Raw genomic sequence first — 19,284 nt, 5'->3', positions numbered from 1 at the left:
ATACTCCCTAAGCCAGTTTCATTCTAGGAACTATAGCATGTGATTAAGGCATCATTGGGACATACACAATACACTAATTCCCAGGAACCTAGGGCTTCTTAGAGCCTCTGCTGCTAAAATGCACACAGAAATGTCCAATCATTTTACATTGTCCAATCTCTCTCTCTCTCTTTCTCTCCCTCTCTCTCTCTCTCTCTCTCTCTCTCTCTAGCTCTTGCTCTTACACACACACACACACACACACACACACACACCCACTTAAGTTATACTTCCTATTTCCCCTACATTTCACATCCTTGCTCCCCGAATTCTCACTTCCAAGTGGCCAAAATGTACATTAATTCCTCTATTTTCCACTTCCTAGTTCACCTATTTTCCACTAAATAGTTCCACTTATTTACACTTTGTGGTTCCCTTAGTTTTATACTCCCTAGTTCCTCTAGTTTACACTTAAACGTTAGGGCTCCAGGAATTTAAGTTACACTTCCTAGAGCCCCAAATTAATACTTTCTAGCGTCCCTAGATCATACTCCCTAATTTCCATAATTTACACTTCCTACTTCCTCTACATTTTACTGCCAAGTTTTTATTTTTTACTTTCCAGATTTTATACTTAATATTTTACTTCCCCTAGTTTATGGTACCTAGAATCCCCAAATCTATGCTTCTTAGTTCCCATAACTTACACTTCCTAGTTACCTTAGTTTACATTTCCTAACTCAATTAATTTGTGCTTCCTAGTTCCCATAATTTACACTCATTGGTTTCTAACAAATGTATGTTTCTTATTAAATATATGCTGTCCCATATGATTGTTTTTTAGTTTTGATATATAGCAAACACTTTTATCCCATTTTCATGGTCTATCCACATTGTGTTGAATGTTGTTTGACTTACATTTATTAACATTCTGTAGTATTAGAATGTTCCGTAGGCATCACGTTGTTTACATTATGGAAAAGTTATGCACTTTAAATGGTGTTTACATGGTGTAGCCTAGGAGATGGTTGGCAATGACTGTAAGCATCATTTCCTGTTTTGTATTAAACAAACACGTTTTAAAACTTTTTACGGTGCTTGGAATATAACATTTTTGCCCTTACTTTAGATATGTTAGACCATACAATGGCTCTAATTAACATAAAGATTATGATCAGGTGTCATGTTTACATTTCTGGGATTATGAACCAGGTGTTATATCACACTGATAATGTTCTGTTGAAATGATCTTAATAAACAAGAGGGAAAAGTTGATTTTAGTCCCCTGCCAGAACAAGCTCTAAGCAAAGGACCTGCAAATGTATTAACATAAGTGTGTATTATAGAAAATCAGTTTGTATGTAACAGAAATATAGGGTATTGCGTCATCCATGATTTTATCACAAAAAACACACACACTTATTTGCAAAGAATTAAGGTGCTTATGAATCAGTACTTGTGTTTGTTATTCCAGTTTTGATACCTGATGATTTAGTCTATTTCAATTAACAGTGATCTAAGCACTGTTGCGTAAAACATTTTCATTCTTACTGTAGCACAGCAGCTCTGCACCAATCAAAAGCATGGCTGCTCCTTGGCCCCTCTCCCTCTCCAGCCTGTTTCATATCTGTCCTTAAGCACATCAAGCATGCTTCTGAAATGCTGGAATCAGCCAAGCGCACTGCATGCTGATTAACTGAATACCTACACACACATACACACACACACACACACACACAAAAACACCCACATAAACTGCAACAAACACACCCGTTCTGTTACAGAGGAGGCCTAAGCATGATCCTACATGCTCACAGTTGCTATGGAAACACAACAAACCGAGCCACCGGTAGAGTAGTGGGCCAGACAGAGAGAAAACGAAGATAGTGCTAGAGAGAGAGTGAGGTCTAGGTCTTCTGTCTCTCCTTCCTACACATATATTCACATACATTAGCAATAAATGAGTATGATTTACAATAAAAGGGTTATAATAAGATTCAGGAGAGAGCAGGGGGCGGTTTTTGGTGTGATGATTCAGGGAATGTATGACTCAGAAGTAAGACACATATGCGGATATCCCTTTTCAGTGATGCTGGGGCTCCAGTAGACCACCTTTGCCAGGAAAGATATTTGATAACATCTTAGTTGTTCACCATTTCACTATTTTAGAGCAAACCGTAAACAAGTCTGACTCTTCCAGAGGAGTATAATCCAAAAGCTTTTTTCAGACTCAGTCATTATTTATTGTAGGAACAGCTTTATATAAGCACTGTCCTTTTTGTTTGTTACTTGCCTGATAAGTTAAAGGAGTGTTATTTCCTATAAGTGGGAGTTTTAAGCCAAGTGTAAAGTTGTAAAAGATTTACATGCTATTTACACACACTTCTCTTATATATATATATATATATATATATATATATATATATATATATATATATATATATATATTTATATATATCCTTGCATATTTTGGTTTACTTGTATATTATATCTGATGTTAGGCTAGTGTTTGTGTGTTGCATCCACCTTTACAAAGAAGTCTGGAAGGGAAGTGTCTCATGAGAGATAAACATAACGGGTGATTAAGTCTATGAGCAAACCTAAAATGTCCTTCTCCTCTGCTCTGAGGTCAGGTGAAAAGCTGTTATCACCAAGTAGTGGACTATATTCAGCCACTGCATTATCACAAACTTGTTTTCATATTGATTTTCACAACTGCAGATATCACATAACAGAAAACAAAAACTTCCCAAGCTACCTTGGTCTAACTACTTATAGCTATCAGTGGAAGTAACACATAAGGGCTATTCTATATTTACACTATATATAAATGTATCAGGATTTTTTTTTTTTAAAAGAAGAAACGAAATCTATTTTTTTCATTCATATTTTTACTTTTTTTCACACTTTTACTTATCATTGTTTCTCTCAAGTCAAAATGACATCGAAAGAATCTTTCAGACATAAGAATCATGCACATGAATCATCAGAGAAATTGTATTGTCATATTGAAAAGGCATTATTAATACAATTCTAGTTTTAAAAAAAAGTATGAAAACTTGAGTTCATTATTTGTCAGCAGTGCTGTTTTGCTGTTAGCGTTCCCCTCTACCTCTATTTCACCACATGCCACACCCTACAGATTATGAAGCTGGTGGGTTCTTTGTGCCTGGATACAAACCCAAAGCTAAAGAAAAGCAAAGTTGAGCAAGGAGAAGTATAGGGTAAAGCAGAGAGAGAGAGAGAGATGACCGCAGACCACTCCTCCTTCCAGGACTGTGGCTGAGTGTTGAGAGGCATTCGGGTTCTGCACACACACGCTGTGGTGCAGGAGCCACTGCCACTATGCTGCTTCACTTCAGAGCCTTAACCACAAGGAAGGAAAAGCCAAGCCATGGAGTTCTCAAAGACGCCGCCGATGGCTTTAATCAAAGCCACCCGAGTTCCAGATGAGTCCAGAGCCTCAGCCTGCTCCAGAAAACACCACAGAAGCCTGGTGCCCACTCAAAAACAGCTACAGCAGGACCAATGTGCAGCACTTGGATTGTATTGCTGGTAGCTTCACTGAAATGTACTGGGTGCAGGCGATTAGGAAAATGTAGGAAAACAGATCAAATGTAACCATGACAGGAGGCATTTAGCTTTTATTTCAGAAAATTCCTTCATGCTGATCATGCTGGACTGATATTGGCATCTGATTTGCGTTTAATTAATGATCACTACTCACTCTGGAGTCAGCAAAACGCTGACTGATCTGATTCCACTCAGTTCTGTGGAAGTAAAACATGTCATTATAATACACAACTACTAGTCTGTTTACAATATTCACATAAAAAGAGCCAGATGTGTATGGGTGTGTGTCTTACCGTGTGTAGTGAAACTTTCAAGATAAAAGCGGCATGTGCTGCACATTTCAGGGTTTTATCATAAAGTGAGTTTATCCGTTATTTATTTCTAGAATCTACGTTTACTAGCCACTTTATTAGACTTGCTACATTTGGTAGGTATTCAGGTAGAGAAGATTTTTTTCGTGCACACATTTTTCAGGTTCCAATCATTACCATGCCTCATGATGATCAAATGATCCAAAATCCCTGTGCAGAATCCTGTAGTGGTCCTTTGTGCATTGCAACAGATGGCATGCAGATAATAATTGTATATCTACATGTGTGTCTGATAACAGTGTGGCACTAGAGTGCTACAGTAAAACAACATGCATTCTTTTTTGCATAAGAAAACAACAACTGACTGTAAAGCTTAGTGTTAAGGTGTGTACAGGTGTGTTCTTCAGTCAAGTAGTGGCCATGCTATACCATCCAGTGTTCAACCACATATTCAAATTGGCTAAAGATGATACAATAAAGCTAGCTGTTGGCCAGCGACTTAATAAAGGGCCTTGTGATAGCTTCATTTGTTTTCCAAATGAACTCATTGGTGATGTGCACATGAAAGATTCGTGGCCAGGTTAAACGAATACTAGGTGGGGTCTTTCCAATCTCCATATGAATGTACCACTGTTGTTGTCGTTGTTGTTGGTTTGCTTTCATTACGTTGGGCTCTAATAGTGAATGAGAGGACGTTGTATTCTGTTAATTCAGCTTTGATATGTCATGAGTAGAATTTCATCTGCAATTGAGATTATCATCAAGTGATTAAGTAGCACATACATACAAGCCAAGGCAAACAAAAAGAAGTTTTAGATTTTATAGTCTGCAGAATATTTGTGAATCAGTTCATATTGTGGTTACGAATAAATGCTGGTATATGTGTTATGAGTTAAGAGACAGGATAGGAGATAATGGCAATGCCTGTATTTAATACATAAGGCTTGTACCCCCCCATTAGCATGCCTTAACCACTCCATCCCCTCTCCTCTTGCTGTAATCAGTGGTGATTGGCTGGTCGGTGGGCTCGGTCTGCATCCAATACGAGCACAATCCCTTATTTGGAAGGTGTCGACAGGACTGATGCTTTTTTCCCCACAAGCACACCATCCTCCCTCTCCTGCCATTTTTTCACAGCACAAGCAAGAAAATATGATCGACCTGCTCACAGCTAGCAGTTTTTTTTGATGTTTCTGTCTTATCGAAAGTCAGCTGATGCCTTTTTGGTGACTATTTTTTGGACTCGGGTTAGATAATGAACATAAGCTGATCTACAGATTTTTTTTATTCTTTATATGTGAGCTGGCTGGTTGCGAAAATGCCTGAAGCAAATTATTTGCTCTCTGTCTCATTGGGATATATAAAGGTATGGCATATTGATTCTTGCTAGAGATCTGTATTACCACCTGTCTTCCTGGTTTTGGGTTTATCTTGCATGAAAATCACATTTTGTCTCTAAAAAATAATCTAAAAAAAAAGCCAGTATGTGGTGTTGTCCTTTGCGATGGTGCTCTACACAGGTTTGACAACCTGTGAATAACAAATCTGTAAATTATCCAGTTTAAATCTATAATATATTGAAAAGGAAATTCTTATACTTCAATTTATTTATAGTGTTTCAGTCAGAATGATTTCTTTTACTTTCTTTTCTCAGTGGTCTTAAAAGAGAAGAATTTAATTTGTTAACTATCAGGTGAAAGAATATTACCGGTCATTTAAAAAGGACTGAATTTTGTGTGGCCTGATATCTGCCTGATATGTGGCCTGAAGCATTTCCTGACATTTTTCTTAGATATTCCTCTTCATGTGAATAGAGCATATAGAAAACCTAATAAAGAAAAATATTTTTAAAAAGATATACAGATAAAAGGGAAAGGAGATTATACTGCATTGCATTTTTATTCATAATTGTTCATTAAGTTCTGTTGAAACAGTTATGTTGTGTGTGTGTATATATATATATATATATATATATATACATATATATACCGATCAGCCATAACATTACGAGGCAAAGTGAATAACACTGATGATATCCTCATTATGGCACCTAGTTAGCTAGTTAGTGGGTGGGATATATTAGACAGCAAGTGAACATTTTGTCCTCAAATTTGTTGTGTTTGAAGCAGGAAAAATGGACAAGTGTAAGGATTTGAGTGAGTTTGACAAGGGCCAAATTGTGATGGCTAGACAGCTGGATAAGAGCATCTCCAAAACTGCAGGTATTGTGGGGTGTTCCCCATCTGCAGTGGTCAGTATCTATCAAAAGTGGTCCAAGGAAGGAACAGTGGTGAACTGGCAACAATGTTATGGGTGGCCAAGGCTCATTGATGCACATGCGAATGCTGGCCCGTGTGATCCGATCAAACAGAGGAGATACCATTGCTCAAATTGCTGAAGAAGTTAATGCTGGTTCTGATAGAAAGGTGTCAGAATACACAGTGCATCACAGTTTGTTGTGTTTGGGGCTGCATAGTCACCAGTCAGACCAGTCAGGGTGCCCTTGCTGACCCCTGTGCACCACCGAAAGTGCCAAAAATGGGCACGTGAGCATCAGAACTGGACCACGGAGCAATGGAGGAAGGTGGCCTGGTCTGATGAATCACATTTTCTTTTACATCACGTGGATGGCCGAGTGTATGTGCGTCACTTACCTGGGGAACACATGGCACTAGGATGCATGATGGGCAGAAGGCAAGCCGGCAGTGTCATGCTTTGGGCAATGTTCTGCTGGGAAAGGGGACTTAAAGGTGGACTCACTAGGCGTGAGGCGAGAGTATACCCTGGATGTACACGTACACACACACACATACATGCCCTTTCGGGGGAGGTGATAGTAAAGCGGATGACTCCCACAAAGAAGGGGAAGAACATGTGAAACTCTACATAGACTCACACAGAACTGAACAGACAGACAGACAGACAGACATAGATAGATAGATAGATAGATAGATAGATAGATAGATAGATAGATAGATAGATAGATAGATAGATAGATAGATAGATAGATATGTTTTAGATCCTAATGATATCTAATGTTGTAGATCCTAATGATATCTAATGTTGTATCTTCCAGTCGTCCCTGATTAACATATCCGTCTATATTTCTTTGCTCCAGTTCAAGAGGATGCTGAACAGGGAGCTCACCCATCTGTCCGAGATGAGCCGATCCGGAAACCAGGTCTCCGAGTTCATCTCCAGCACCTTCCTAGGTAATTTGTGCCATCTAATTGCATCAGGTCCCAAAGCACTACACCTTTACTAACAATAGAATAATGTCTGTGAAAACAGCTTTCCTTTGTGCAAACTTTCACAAAGCGGAAGCAGTATGAAATGGTACACTGATTGCACTGCTCTCTCTGCTCTCACTCACAGACAAGCAACATGACGTGGAGATGCCCTCGCCTCACTCTCAGAAGGAGAAGGAGAAGAAAAAAAAGCCAATGTCGCAAATAAGTGGTGTAAAGAAACTAATGCACAGTACCAGCCTCACCAACTCTAACATCCCTCGCTTTGGGGTCAAAACAGATACGGAAGACTCCTTAGCCAAGGTGAAATATAGGGAGTTTGTTAGTTTTTGAGTGCTTCATCAATACACTCATAGTCTCCCAATCTGAGACAAACCTTAAATCTCTTTAACTGAATCCTAATTGGATGTGGATATACAACTAAGAGCCTTGTAGGAAGGTTGCTGTTCCATCATATAAGACATAAAATGACAAACATTTTCATTTCATTGCAGGAACTGGAAGACGTAAACAAATGGGGCCTTAATGTTTTCCGAGTCACAGAGTTTTCTGGAAACAGGCCATTAACGGTGATGATGTACACAATCTTTCAGGTAAGACTTTTTTGAAAATCCACTCCATATCTTTACACTACCTGTCAAACTCTACAAGCTAATGTTACTGATATCTGTCTACCACCAGGAGAGAGACTTGCTGAAGACATTTAAAATTCCATTAGACACTTTTATAACCTACCTGATGACCTTAGAAGACCATTACCATGCAGACGTGGCATATCATAACAATATTCATGCTGCTGACGTAACGCAGTCCACACACGTGCTGCTCTCCACGCCTGCTTTAGAGGTAACGTGGCCAGCAGCAGCCTTTTTCAAGAAATTATTATAGGGTAGTTTTTGCTGTTCCATGAAAACAGAATTAGATACAATGCATGTGAGAACTTGTTGAAGACTTGGGTGAAACAGTCTTTCTAATTTTGGATCTACACTTTTCATCTTCTCGCAGGCTGTTTTCACAGACCTCGAAATTCTTGCTGCCATTTTTGCCAGTGCTATTCATGACGTTGACCACCCGGGTGTCTCGAACCAGTTCCTCATTAACACCAGTGAGTATTTTTCTGCATATCACGGACACAAATAGTTCCCTTCCCACGCCTTCCATTATTTCGTGAGACAAGGCTTTGTGGCATCCGTGTTTTTTTGTTGTTTTTTTTTTGCATCTGAAGTCCATCGCACCTCAGATGTTCCCACCTACAAGCTGTACTTCACATTTAGACACACGGCTAGATGCAAGACAGGAAGTGACTTTCAGTGAAAAGAAAACCTTGTGTTAAAGGCAGGTTCCATCTGGCTTCTGATTTTCTAACAAAGCGAACTCAGTTGCACATTCCCAAAGCATGCTTATAACTGGGGCATTTATGCTGTATCATTAATGACTATTATCATGATCATTAGTCATACAGTGGGTGTGGGAGCAGACAATAGCAAAAACATGCACTGTATTTCTCCTTTAAACAATAACAAATGCATCCCTGTAGTGTGGGAAAAGGTTCACTGACCCCGCAGATAAATCCAATCACTAAATAATGTGACCTGATGTGAGAATTTACCCCTGCTTACATAAAAGTGTGACATAAGTGGTAATGTGAGCTGAGATGGCAGATAAGCAAGATTGAGTCTTTATTGTCACATAGTGCTGCATGTTTATTTATAATTGGAGGCTGGAGCAGAGCTCTAGTAACTGCTGCCACTGAAACAGCTATTTACCACACACACACACACACACACACACATACACACAGTCATCTATCTATTCCAGCCTGCATAAATAGTAATATATGGACCAGCTGACTAGGACAATTCCCTGAAATGTCTAGAAGCAGAAGGTCAAGGTGGGCGGACTTATCGTATAACCTTAAAGACATTTATTCTCGAGAAACTTTTGGGTTTCACACGATTATCTAAATTAAGTTTCATAATGTTGTACATAAATTCCCATGAGTAACTGAACATCAAAATTATATCACAACCTGAGTCAGGGCCATGAACGTGTGTGTGTGTTTTTAGACTCTGAGTTGGCCCTCATGTACAATGACTCATCAGTGCTGGAGAACCATCATCTGGCTGTAGGTTTTAAGCTGCTCCAGGAAGAGAACTGTGACATCTTCCAGAACCTTACCAAAAAACAGAGACAATCGCTCCGGAAGATGGTGATCGACATTGTAAGTGCATCTGTATGCAGATGAACATGAAATAAAAACAATGAAAAAAGTCTTAATTCCTTTGTGCTTTTTTTTAACTGTAGGTATTAGCCACTGATATGTCTAAACACATGAACCTACTAGCTGACTTGAAAACGATGGTCGAGACAAAGAAGGTGACCAGTTCTGGAGTCCTGCTGTTGGATAATTATTCAGACAGGATACAAGTAAGATCACTGCACATTACTCTGAATGCTGTTGCTGTTGTGCATGATTAGATTATGGTCTTAGCAGTTTATGTAAAACACTGTCAACAACATCTTTTTAGACAATTACGTGCTTCCATGTTTGAAGTTTGAGGAAAGGCCTACATTATAGGGCAATGGTCAAGTGTGTCTATACTTTTGGCTATATATATTGTGTCCAAAACAAGGTCAGACATGAGCAAAGGCTTTGTTCGGATGTGGTGATTGAGATTTTCTCGATAGACAAATGGACAAATTGTGTAAAAGAAATTGAGTAGTAATTAGTAATGAATAAAATAAGATACACTTTATATGGAAGATGTCATCAGTATTTTCTTTGAAACTTCCAAAGCGATTATTGTCACTCTTACAACTCTTACTGTTGAATTCTTAGTTCTGATAGATTATGAGGTGTATAGATAGAGTACAAGGTTTATATTAATGCTCTTATTCTAATAAGCTATTTTTTCTGCAGTATTAGGACACATATGTCAGATATTCCACATAAATATATTAAAATGTGTGTATTTGCTGATGAGAGGCTGGTGAGAGAAAGATGAGCTGTTTAAAGCTGTTATAACATAAGTGATAAGAGGAACTAACTTTTTTGCAGAAGTTGCATAGATTTTTTTTTGTATTTTAACGTATAGACCAATATATTATACAATTTGTCTCTTTAATACATAAAGATTTAAATTTTTGGCAAACAGTGTGAGTGTGTGTGCGATTGTGCCCTGGCATCCTGGCATCCCATCCATAGTGTACCCTGCCTTGTGATTCCTGGGATAGGTTCCTGGTTCCTCGTAACCCAGCAGGACAAGCGGGGTAGAGAATGGATGCATTGTTGTCAAATGTCTACGAGGATTAAAACTTAAATATTAATAATGTTTGCATCTGGCCATATCACACTACTCTGCCATTAATTATTTTCCTGTAACAGCATACACTGATATGGTGATTTCTTAAATATTCAGTATATTACAGTGAAATTCTTTTCTTTTTGCATATTGGTTTGTTATTAAGTTGGAAGTCGGAGTTCCGTAATACACTGCCTTTGGAGTTGAAAGCAGGATTAAATGCATCCTGAAGAGAACATCAGTGGCACCTTCACTGAACCAGAGCTTAAATTTATCACCATCTGATCAGTAACCCAGAGTCATCCTGATAATGATGATGATGATGATAAAGGGTAACAGTAGCAATTCTTTAACTGTGCATTGTATATATTTGATGTGTAACAGGTGCTGCAGAACATGGTGCACTGTGCAGACCTGAGTAACCCCACCAAACCACTGCAGCTCTACCGCCAGTGGACAGACCGCATCATGGAGGAGTTCTTCAGCCAGGGTGACCGTGAGAGGGAGCGAGGCATGGAGATCAGTCCCATGTGTGACAAACACAATGCCTCAGTGGAGAAATCCCAGGTACTGCATTTAAATGCATCAAACATTCCTTTCAGACTCTATAAACTGGCTGTGCTTCCTGTCAGCATCCTGTCAGGTGACCAACACATCAACATGTCCAATACACTTTTTGTCACAAAGCAGCCATTTACACCAATTGTAAGAAATGCCAGTTTTGCCAGTGGTATATCTGTTTGTTGTTTATAACTGCAGGGGTAGGAAGACAGATAGATATAGTAGATCTCAACCTGGACTCTTGTCAGTAAGCCAGTAAATTCACAGACAAGCTTCCCGGACAAAATGAATCACACCTTTCTCAACGAATGTCAGAAAGTGAAGGTTGCCTTTTGTCCAGGCAGAACACAACACTGACACTGACAATCCTATATTTCACAACTGTAGTGTGTAAATGTGTGTGTGTTTGTGTGATTTGTTTAACAAGCATGTTGTAACACTCGGATGATTTAACGGTCTGCAAATTATAGAAGGATCTGGCTCAGTAAGTGAAAAGTGAACTGATAAACAGGAAGTGAATTTTGAACCAGCAGGAAAAGAAATTGTTGCAAATCTTATTTCGTGTCTTATTCTTGGTTGGGATTGAGGCTTGGTCATTTTACAGTGCTCCTTTATGTCTGCCAAACATGACTCACACAGATTTGGCCCTCTGTGCTCGATGGTGGTTTCCTGGAATGTATGAATGTCAGTGCTGTGTTCTGCTTGTACATGAAACATAAACATTTACAGTCTACCAAAACAGTTTAATGCTAATTTGTCCATGTGAACACTTGTCCATGTGAACAGCTTTTTGATATTTTATAATAAGCCACTCTTGGATGCAAGCAATTTTTTAATAATTAAATACTTAGTACTGTCTCATTACTGGGATTTGTGAAGTGCTCTGTGTTGTATGTTTCTTTGTAAGAGCTAGAAAGTTAATCTCAATCCTGAGAATCTTTTCTTGGCTGTTGCTGTAGGTGGGCTTTATTGATTACATCGTCCACCCTCTGTGGGAGACCTGGGCTGACCTGGTGCACCCGGACGCTCAGGACATCCTGGACACGCTGGAGGACAACCGAGAGTGGTACCAGAGCACCATCCCTCAGAGCCCTTCTCCTGCACCGGAGCAGAACGACGAGAGCGGGCGGCCCGCTGCGCAGAACACCACAGACAAGTTCCAGTTCGAGCTGACGCTGGAGGAGGACGGAGAAACCGACACGGAGAAGGACAGCGGCAGTCAGGCTGAGGAGGAGGAGGAGGAGGAAGAGGAGGAGGATGAGGAGGATGAGGACTCCAAAACACTCTGCACACAGAACTCTGAGTGTACTGAGCTTCCGCTAGATGAGCAGGCAGAGGGAGAGGAGGGAGAGGAAGAAGGGCATGTGTGTGAGGATGCTTCTGTAGAACCAAGTATGGTAGAGGAAGAGGAGGAAGAGGAAGAGGAAGGAACGTAGCAGTGCAGGACACATTCACTCACTGCTAATCATGTCTCAGTGAAACGCACAGGCAGAGGGATGATTAATAAACGGCGGGAGGGGGAAGTTCCAAAGCGCACCTTGCACTCCACAACCTCGGCCGCTGCTCTCTCCTGGACACACGAGGACACACACACACACACTCTGGTACATTGTCCTTTTTTGCACTCAGGAATAACATTTGATTTTTCTTTGCTGTCTTATTTGTTTACCCTTAACCCCCCTGCTTCCTCCCAAGTCTGTGCTTCTTGGGCCTCATTCGAGGGTGCTCTCTGTGTGTGTGTGTGTGTGTGTGTGTCTGTGTGTGTTTGTGTTCACTCCCCCTGGCACATTGGAATGTAAACCACTGTGCTTTCATCCCCTTCATGTGGGCAGCAGTAAGAAAGATCTGAAAGTAAAGACACACACACACACACACACGCACACAGAGCAGTGAAGAGAGATGGACTGCAGCAGCTACGGCCACGGGGGAAACGGGAAATTTATTGGAATGTGTTCTCTGGCTTTTTCTACATTTAAGTCTTCCTGAAAACCTGACTAAACCCACAGACACACACACATACACAGCTCAGTGCTGTCATTGCCTCTTTGCAGTTTTTTAGTTTGTATGGTTCATACAATTGATATTCTTTTAACACGAATGCTCGTTTTCTTACAAAATCAGCAACAGCAAAGAAAAACTTCTAGTGACGAGTAACTTGCAAGTATGTGTTTATGTTGGCCGGCAGGTTTAGCACGCTACTTTATAACTTCATTCAACACTGCTGGGTCTGTTTCATTAATTGCACACAATCTCTTCAGTGAAGTTTCATTCCTATTTCTGTTCTTTTCCTTTCATTCATATAATACAGTTAAACACTTACCTCTAGTGAGCCTCAGCCAGAAATGATTTTTTTCCCACAGAGCGGAACGTACGTTGTTTCTTTTGGACACATATTTTAAATGAACTTCATTATATCACAGTTACATTACCCATATGTTGCCAGGAACGTAGACGAGGCCATTAGATCAAACACTTTTTTTTTCTGTTTCCTCTTACGCAAACATTTAGACTGTTTTTTTTTTCTTGCCAACATCCTGTGTTGGGTTTTTCTTGCGTCAGATGTCATTTAGCATTTACTTTTCTACAAGACAAGCAATTTCTGAGACACGTGAACTGTACATTTCAGTGTGTTAGAAGCCGGGGCTTTTCTAACCCACCTGAATCGTGCTCCTTATGATATGCCTTCTACATTTGAACTCCACTGGATCTCATAGAAAAACATGCCACATGTTGTGTGCATGCCAGAAAGTTTTTCCATTTGAATAGAACTGCCTAGATTAAAGGACAAGCTAAAACCATTGACGTAATTCTCATTGATCATAGACGCAACGCTGTGCACCGGCGTTTTTGTGCTGAAATCAGACCGAGAGCTTTCTTAGGGCTAGAATACAACTCGACTCTCCCTCTTCATGCCAAACCCACACTCGCGCACTGTTCTTGCACTATAGGACTCTCAGCACTTAGCCAAGTGGCTCTTCATTTCTCTCTATTTATACGTGTTTGTGGTTTTATTTATTGGTTTTAGTTGCTGTATATACGAAGCAGTACTGTAGAACATGAATTGTAGCATAAATGGCGTGTTACTTGCAAGTTACTTTCTTTCTTTCTTTCCACATGGTGAGTGTGTACATAGAACAAACGTTTTTTAAGGAGAAGATTCTTCACCAAAACTTGAATCCTGGCTTTTAAGTAGTAATGACTTTTTGTTAGACTTTTTTTTGTGCCATGTTTTTTTTTGTTTGTTTGTTTGTTTTTTTTCTCGCCTCACCAAAATGACCTTACCTGTTATGGGTTTTGTTTTTGTCTCTGTTTACAGACATGTATTTATTGCATTGTATATATTGTAATGTTTATTGTAAATGATTCTTACTCTATCATCCCTAATGGCGATGGTGTTGCTGTATTTAGTAAACTCTTGTTGAGAGAATGTTTATTATAGCTATTATACAATGTAAAGATTCTGTTTGGAAGAAAAAAAAAAGAAAAAAAAAAAAGGAAGCAGTCACCTTCGAGCTTGTTTAATGGAGAACCAGGGGAAAGCCAAACAATATGACGCCACTGGTGTTTGGCCCCAGGGCTGTGCCTTAACTTCAGCGTCTCTAGATTTCTCTTTAGGGAGACTGAGAGAGCAGTAGTGCACATGGGGAAGTTCCACCCATTTTGCGACCTGATTATCAGAGCAAGTGCTACATTGTAAAGCTTTGGTTCCGTATGCTGCGGCAGACTTTAATTTTGTTTGTTTTTTGCATTGAGACTGGCACAAAAGCGAAGATTCTTCAAAAAAATTGCCTGGCTTTGAATGCCACACGCAATGCACCCCAATGCAATAGACACACAAGGAGGAGAACAGAGGCTTGCTGGCTGCATATATCCACTCTTATGTTGCGTATTCATGCTGTTCTGAAATGTGTTCAGGTGCCGTGTGCTACCGTCGTCTCATCCAGCCTTGTAGACGTGCTCATGCACTAAGCAAAACTTTAGAGTTTGTATGTTGAGAGCCTTTTTTCTGACACACATACTGTAGATTTTAGCAGCCCTGGACCAAAGCCAGTCGTGGCTATTATTATTATTATTATTATTATTATTATTATTATTATTATTATTACTTGTATTTTTCAGTGTCATTAAAAGGTACATAAACTGGTACTTCAAAATTTACTTCATTAGGTTACATCTTTCAATGACCTTAAACTTTTTACACTTCTTTCACTGGATACATTGTTGTTTGACAGAACTGTAGATTCTGCTTCACTCAGTTTGAAGAACATTTAAAACGAGAGGAAACATTTTTATATGCAACATTAAAAAAAAATAAAAGCATGAGTTCATTAAGTGTTTGTGTCACGTGTATTTAAAGCAAGAACGCTGACCTGCTGCCTTTCAGATCTCCTTCATGGTGGTAAATCGACCTCCTCCTTCATCCAGGGAATCTGAGTCACACTGTCTGCAGCGTCACTCTCTCACTCTCATTAACTCACTCTACAGTACACTCTCTCACTCTCATTAACTCACTCACTCACTCTACAGTACACTCTCTCACTCTCATTAACTCACTCACTCTACAGTACACTCTCTCACTCTCATTAACTCACTCACTCACTCTACAGTACACTCTCTCACTCTCATTAACTCACTCACTCTACAGTACACTCTCTCACTCTCATTAACTCACTCACTCACTCTACAGTACACTCTCTCACTCTCATTAACTCACTCTACAGTACACTCTCTCACTCTCATTAACTCACTCACGCACTCTACAGTACACTCTCTCACTCTCATTAACTCACTCACTCACTCTACAGTACACTCACTCTCATTAACTCACTCACTCACTCTACAGTACACTCTCTCACTCTCATTAACTCACTCACGCACTCTACAGTACACTCTCTCACTCTCATTAACTCACTCACTCACTCTACAGTACTCTCTCACTCTCATTAACTCACTCACGCACTCTACAGTACACTCTCTCACTCTCATTAACTCACTCACTCACTCTACAGTACAATCTCTCACTCTCTAACTCACTCACTCACTCTACAGTACACTCTCTCACTCTCATTAACTCACTCACTCACTCTACAGTACACTCTCTCACTCTCATTAACTCACTCTACAGTACACTCTCTCACTCTCATTAACTCACTCACTCTACAGTACACTCTCTCACTCTCATTAACTCACTCTACAGTACACTCTCTCACTCTCATTAACTCACTCACTCACTCTACAGTACACTCTCTCACTCTCATTAACTCACTCACTCACTCTACAGTACACTCTCTCACTCTCATTAACTCACTCACTCACTCTACAGTACACTCTCTCACTCTCATTAACTCACTCACTCACTCTACAGTACACTCTCTCACTCTCATTAACTCACTCACTCACTCTACAGTACACTCTCTCACTCTCATTAACTCACTCACTCACTCTACAGTACACTCTCTCACTCTCATTAACTCACTCTACAGTACACTCTCTCACTCTCATTAACTCACTCTACAGTACACTCTCTCACTCTCATTAACTCAATCACTCACACTACAGTACACTCTCTCACTCTCATTAACTCACTCTACAGTGCACTCTCTCACTCTCATTAACTCACTCACTCTACAGTACACTCTCTCACTCTCATTAACTCATTAACTCACTCACTCTACAGTACACTCTCTCACTCTCATTAACTCACTCGCTTACTCTACAGTACACTCTCTCACTCTCATTAACTCACTTCACAGTACACGCTCTCAATCATTAACTCTCTCACTCTCATTAACTCACTCTACAGTACACTCTCTAACTCTCATTAACTCACTCACAGTACACTCTCTCACTCTCATTAACTCACTCACTCTACAGTACACTCTCTAACTCTCATTAAATCACTCTACAGTACACTCTCTCACGCTCTAACTCACTCTACAGTACACTCTCTCACTCTCATTAACTCACTCACTCTACAGTACACTCCCTCACTCTCATTAACTCACTCACTCTACAGTACACCCTCTCACTCTCATTAACGCACTCTACAGTACACTCCCTCACTCTCATTAACTCACTCACTCTACAGTACACCCTCTCACTCTCATTAACGCACTCTACAGTACACTTTCTCACTCATTAACTCACTCACTCTACAGTACACTCTCTCACTCTCATTAACTCACTCACTCTACAGTACACTCCCTCACTCTCATTAACTCACTCACTCTACAGTACACCCTCTCACTCTCATTAACTCACTCTACAGTACACCCTCTCACTCTCATTAACTCACTCACTCTACAGTACACTCTCTCACTCTCATTAACTCACTCACTCTACAGTACACTTTCTCACTCATTAACTCACTCACTCTACAGTACACTCTCTCACTCTCATTAACTCACTCACTCTACAGTACACTCCCTCACTCTCATTAACTCACTCACTCTACAGTACACTCTCTCACTCTCATTAACGCACTCTACAGTACACTCTCTAACTCTCATTAACTCACTCACTCAACAGTACACTCTCTAACTCATTAACTCACTCACTCAACAGTACACTCTCTCTCTCATTAACTCACTCTACAGTACACTCTCTCACTCTCATTAACTCACTCAACAGTACACTCTCTCACTCTCATTAACTCACTCTACAGTACACTCTCTCACTCTCATTAACTCACTCACTACAGTACACTCTCTAACTCTCATTAACTCACTCTACAGTACACTCTCTCTCTCATTAACTCACTCTACAGTACACTCTCTCACTCTCATTAACTCACTCTACAGTACACTCTCTCACTCTCATTAACTCACTCACTCTACAGTACACTCTCTAACTCTCATTAACTCACTCTACAGTACACTCTCTCACTCTCATTAACTCACTCACTCAACAGTATACTCTCTCTCTCATTAACTCACTCTACAGTACACTTTCTAACTCTCATTAACTCACTCACTCTACAGTACACTCTCTAACTCTCATTAACCCACTCTACAGTACACTCTCCCACTCTCATTAACTCACTCTACAGTACACTCTCTCATTAACTCACTCTACAGTACACTCTCTCACTCTCATTAACTCACTCACTCTACAGTACACTCTCTAACTCTCATTAACTCACTCTACAGTACACTCTCTAACTCTCATTAACTCACTCTACAGTACACTCTCTAACTCTCATTAACTCACTCTACAGTACACTCACTCTCATTAACTCACTCTACAGTACACTCTCTCACTCATTATCTCACTCACTCTACAGTACACTCACTCTCATTAACTCACTCTACAGAACACTGTCTCACTCTCATTAACTCACTCTACAGAACACTGTCTCACTCTCATTAACTCACTCTACAGTACTCACTCATTAACTCACTCTACAGTACACTCTCTCACTCTCATTAACTCACTCTACAGTACACTCTCTCACTCTCATTAACTCACTCCACAGTACACTGTCTCACTCTCATTAACTCACTCTACAGTACACTCTCTCACTCTCATTAACTCACTCTACAGTACACTCTCTCACTCTCATTAACTCACTCTACAGTACACTCTCTCACTCTCATTAACTCACTCTACAGTACACTCTCTCACTCATTAACTCACTCTACAGTACACTGTCTCACTCATTAACTCACTCTACAGTACACTCTCTCACTCTCATTAACTCACTCACGCACTCTACAGTACACTCTCTCACTCTCATTAACTCAATCACTCACTCTACAGTACACTCTCTCACTCTCATTAACTCACTCACTCACTCTACAGTACACTCTCTCACTCTCATTAACTCACTCACGCACTCTACAGTACACTCTCTCACTCTCATTAACTCACTCACTCACTCTACAGTACAATCTCTCACTCTCTAACTCACTCACTCACTCTACAGTACACTCTCTCACTCATTAAATCACTCACTCACTCTACAGTACACTCTCTCACTCTCATTAACTCACTCTACAGTACACTCTCTCACTCTCATTAACTCACTCACTCTACAGTACACTCTCTCACTCTCATTAACTCACTCTACAGTACACTCTCTCACTCTCATTAACTCACTCACGCACTCTACAGTACACTCTCTCACTCTCATTAACTCAATCACTCACTCTACAGTACACTCTCTCACTCCCATTAACTCACTCACTCACTCTACAGTACACTCTCTCACTCTAACTCACTCACGCACTCTACAGTACACTCTCTCACTCTCATTAACTCACTCACTCTACAGTACACTCTCTCACTCTCATTAACTCACTCACTCTACAG

The 19,284-nt window shown here is 40.1% G+C and overlaps 1 protein-coding gene across 11 annotated transcripts in view; it reads left to right on the top strand.

Moving 5' to 3' along the window:
• LOC131366804 (cAMP-specific 3',5'-cyclic phosphodiesterase 4D-like) overlaps nt 1–15,306 on the top strand; it is a 152,259-nt gene extending 136,953 nt beyond the window's left edge. For 10 of the 11 annotated variants that reach the window (XM_058411614.1, XM_058411612.1, XM_058411620.1 and 7 more), the window contains 9 exons: nt 6,982–7,075; nt 7,239–7,414; nt 7,606–7,704; nt 7,793–7,957; nt 8,117–8,216; nt 9,178–9,332; nt 9,416–9,538; nt 10,798–10,980; nt 11,934–15,306. In XM_058411614.1, coding sequence (XP_058267597.1) covers nt 6,982–7,075; nt 7,239–7,414; nt 7,606–7,704; nt 7,793–7,957; nt 8,117–8,216; nt 9,178–9,332; nt 9,416–9,538; nt 10,798–10,980; nt 11,934–12,410 — 1,572 coding nt within the window. In that variant the 3' untranslated portion in view covers nt 12,411–15,306. Of the gene's footprint in view, nt 1–5,042; nt 5,230–6,981; nt 7,076–7,238; nt 7,415–7,605; nt 7,705–7,792; nt 7,958–8,116; nt 8,217–9,177; nt 9,333–9,415; nt 9,539–10,797; nt 10,981–11,933 lie in introns of those variants that run through there. The other variant, XM_058411622.1, reaches the window with a different exon arrangement.
• Nucleotides 15,307–19,284: the final 3,978 nt, after the last annotated feature.

Source organism: Hemibagrus wyckioides, linkage group LG16, assembly GCF_019097595.1.
Source record: "Hemibagrus wyckioides isolate EC202008001 linkage group LG16, SWU_Hwy_1.0, whole genome shotgun sequence".
Taxonomy (NCBI): domain Eukaryota; kingdom Metazoa; phylum Chordata; class Actinopteri; order Siluriformes; family Bagridae; genus Hemibagrus; species Hemibagrus wyckioides.
Note: the sequence above shows the minus strand (reverse complement) of the source record. Positions and strands in the feature narration are given on the sequence as shown.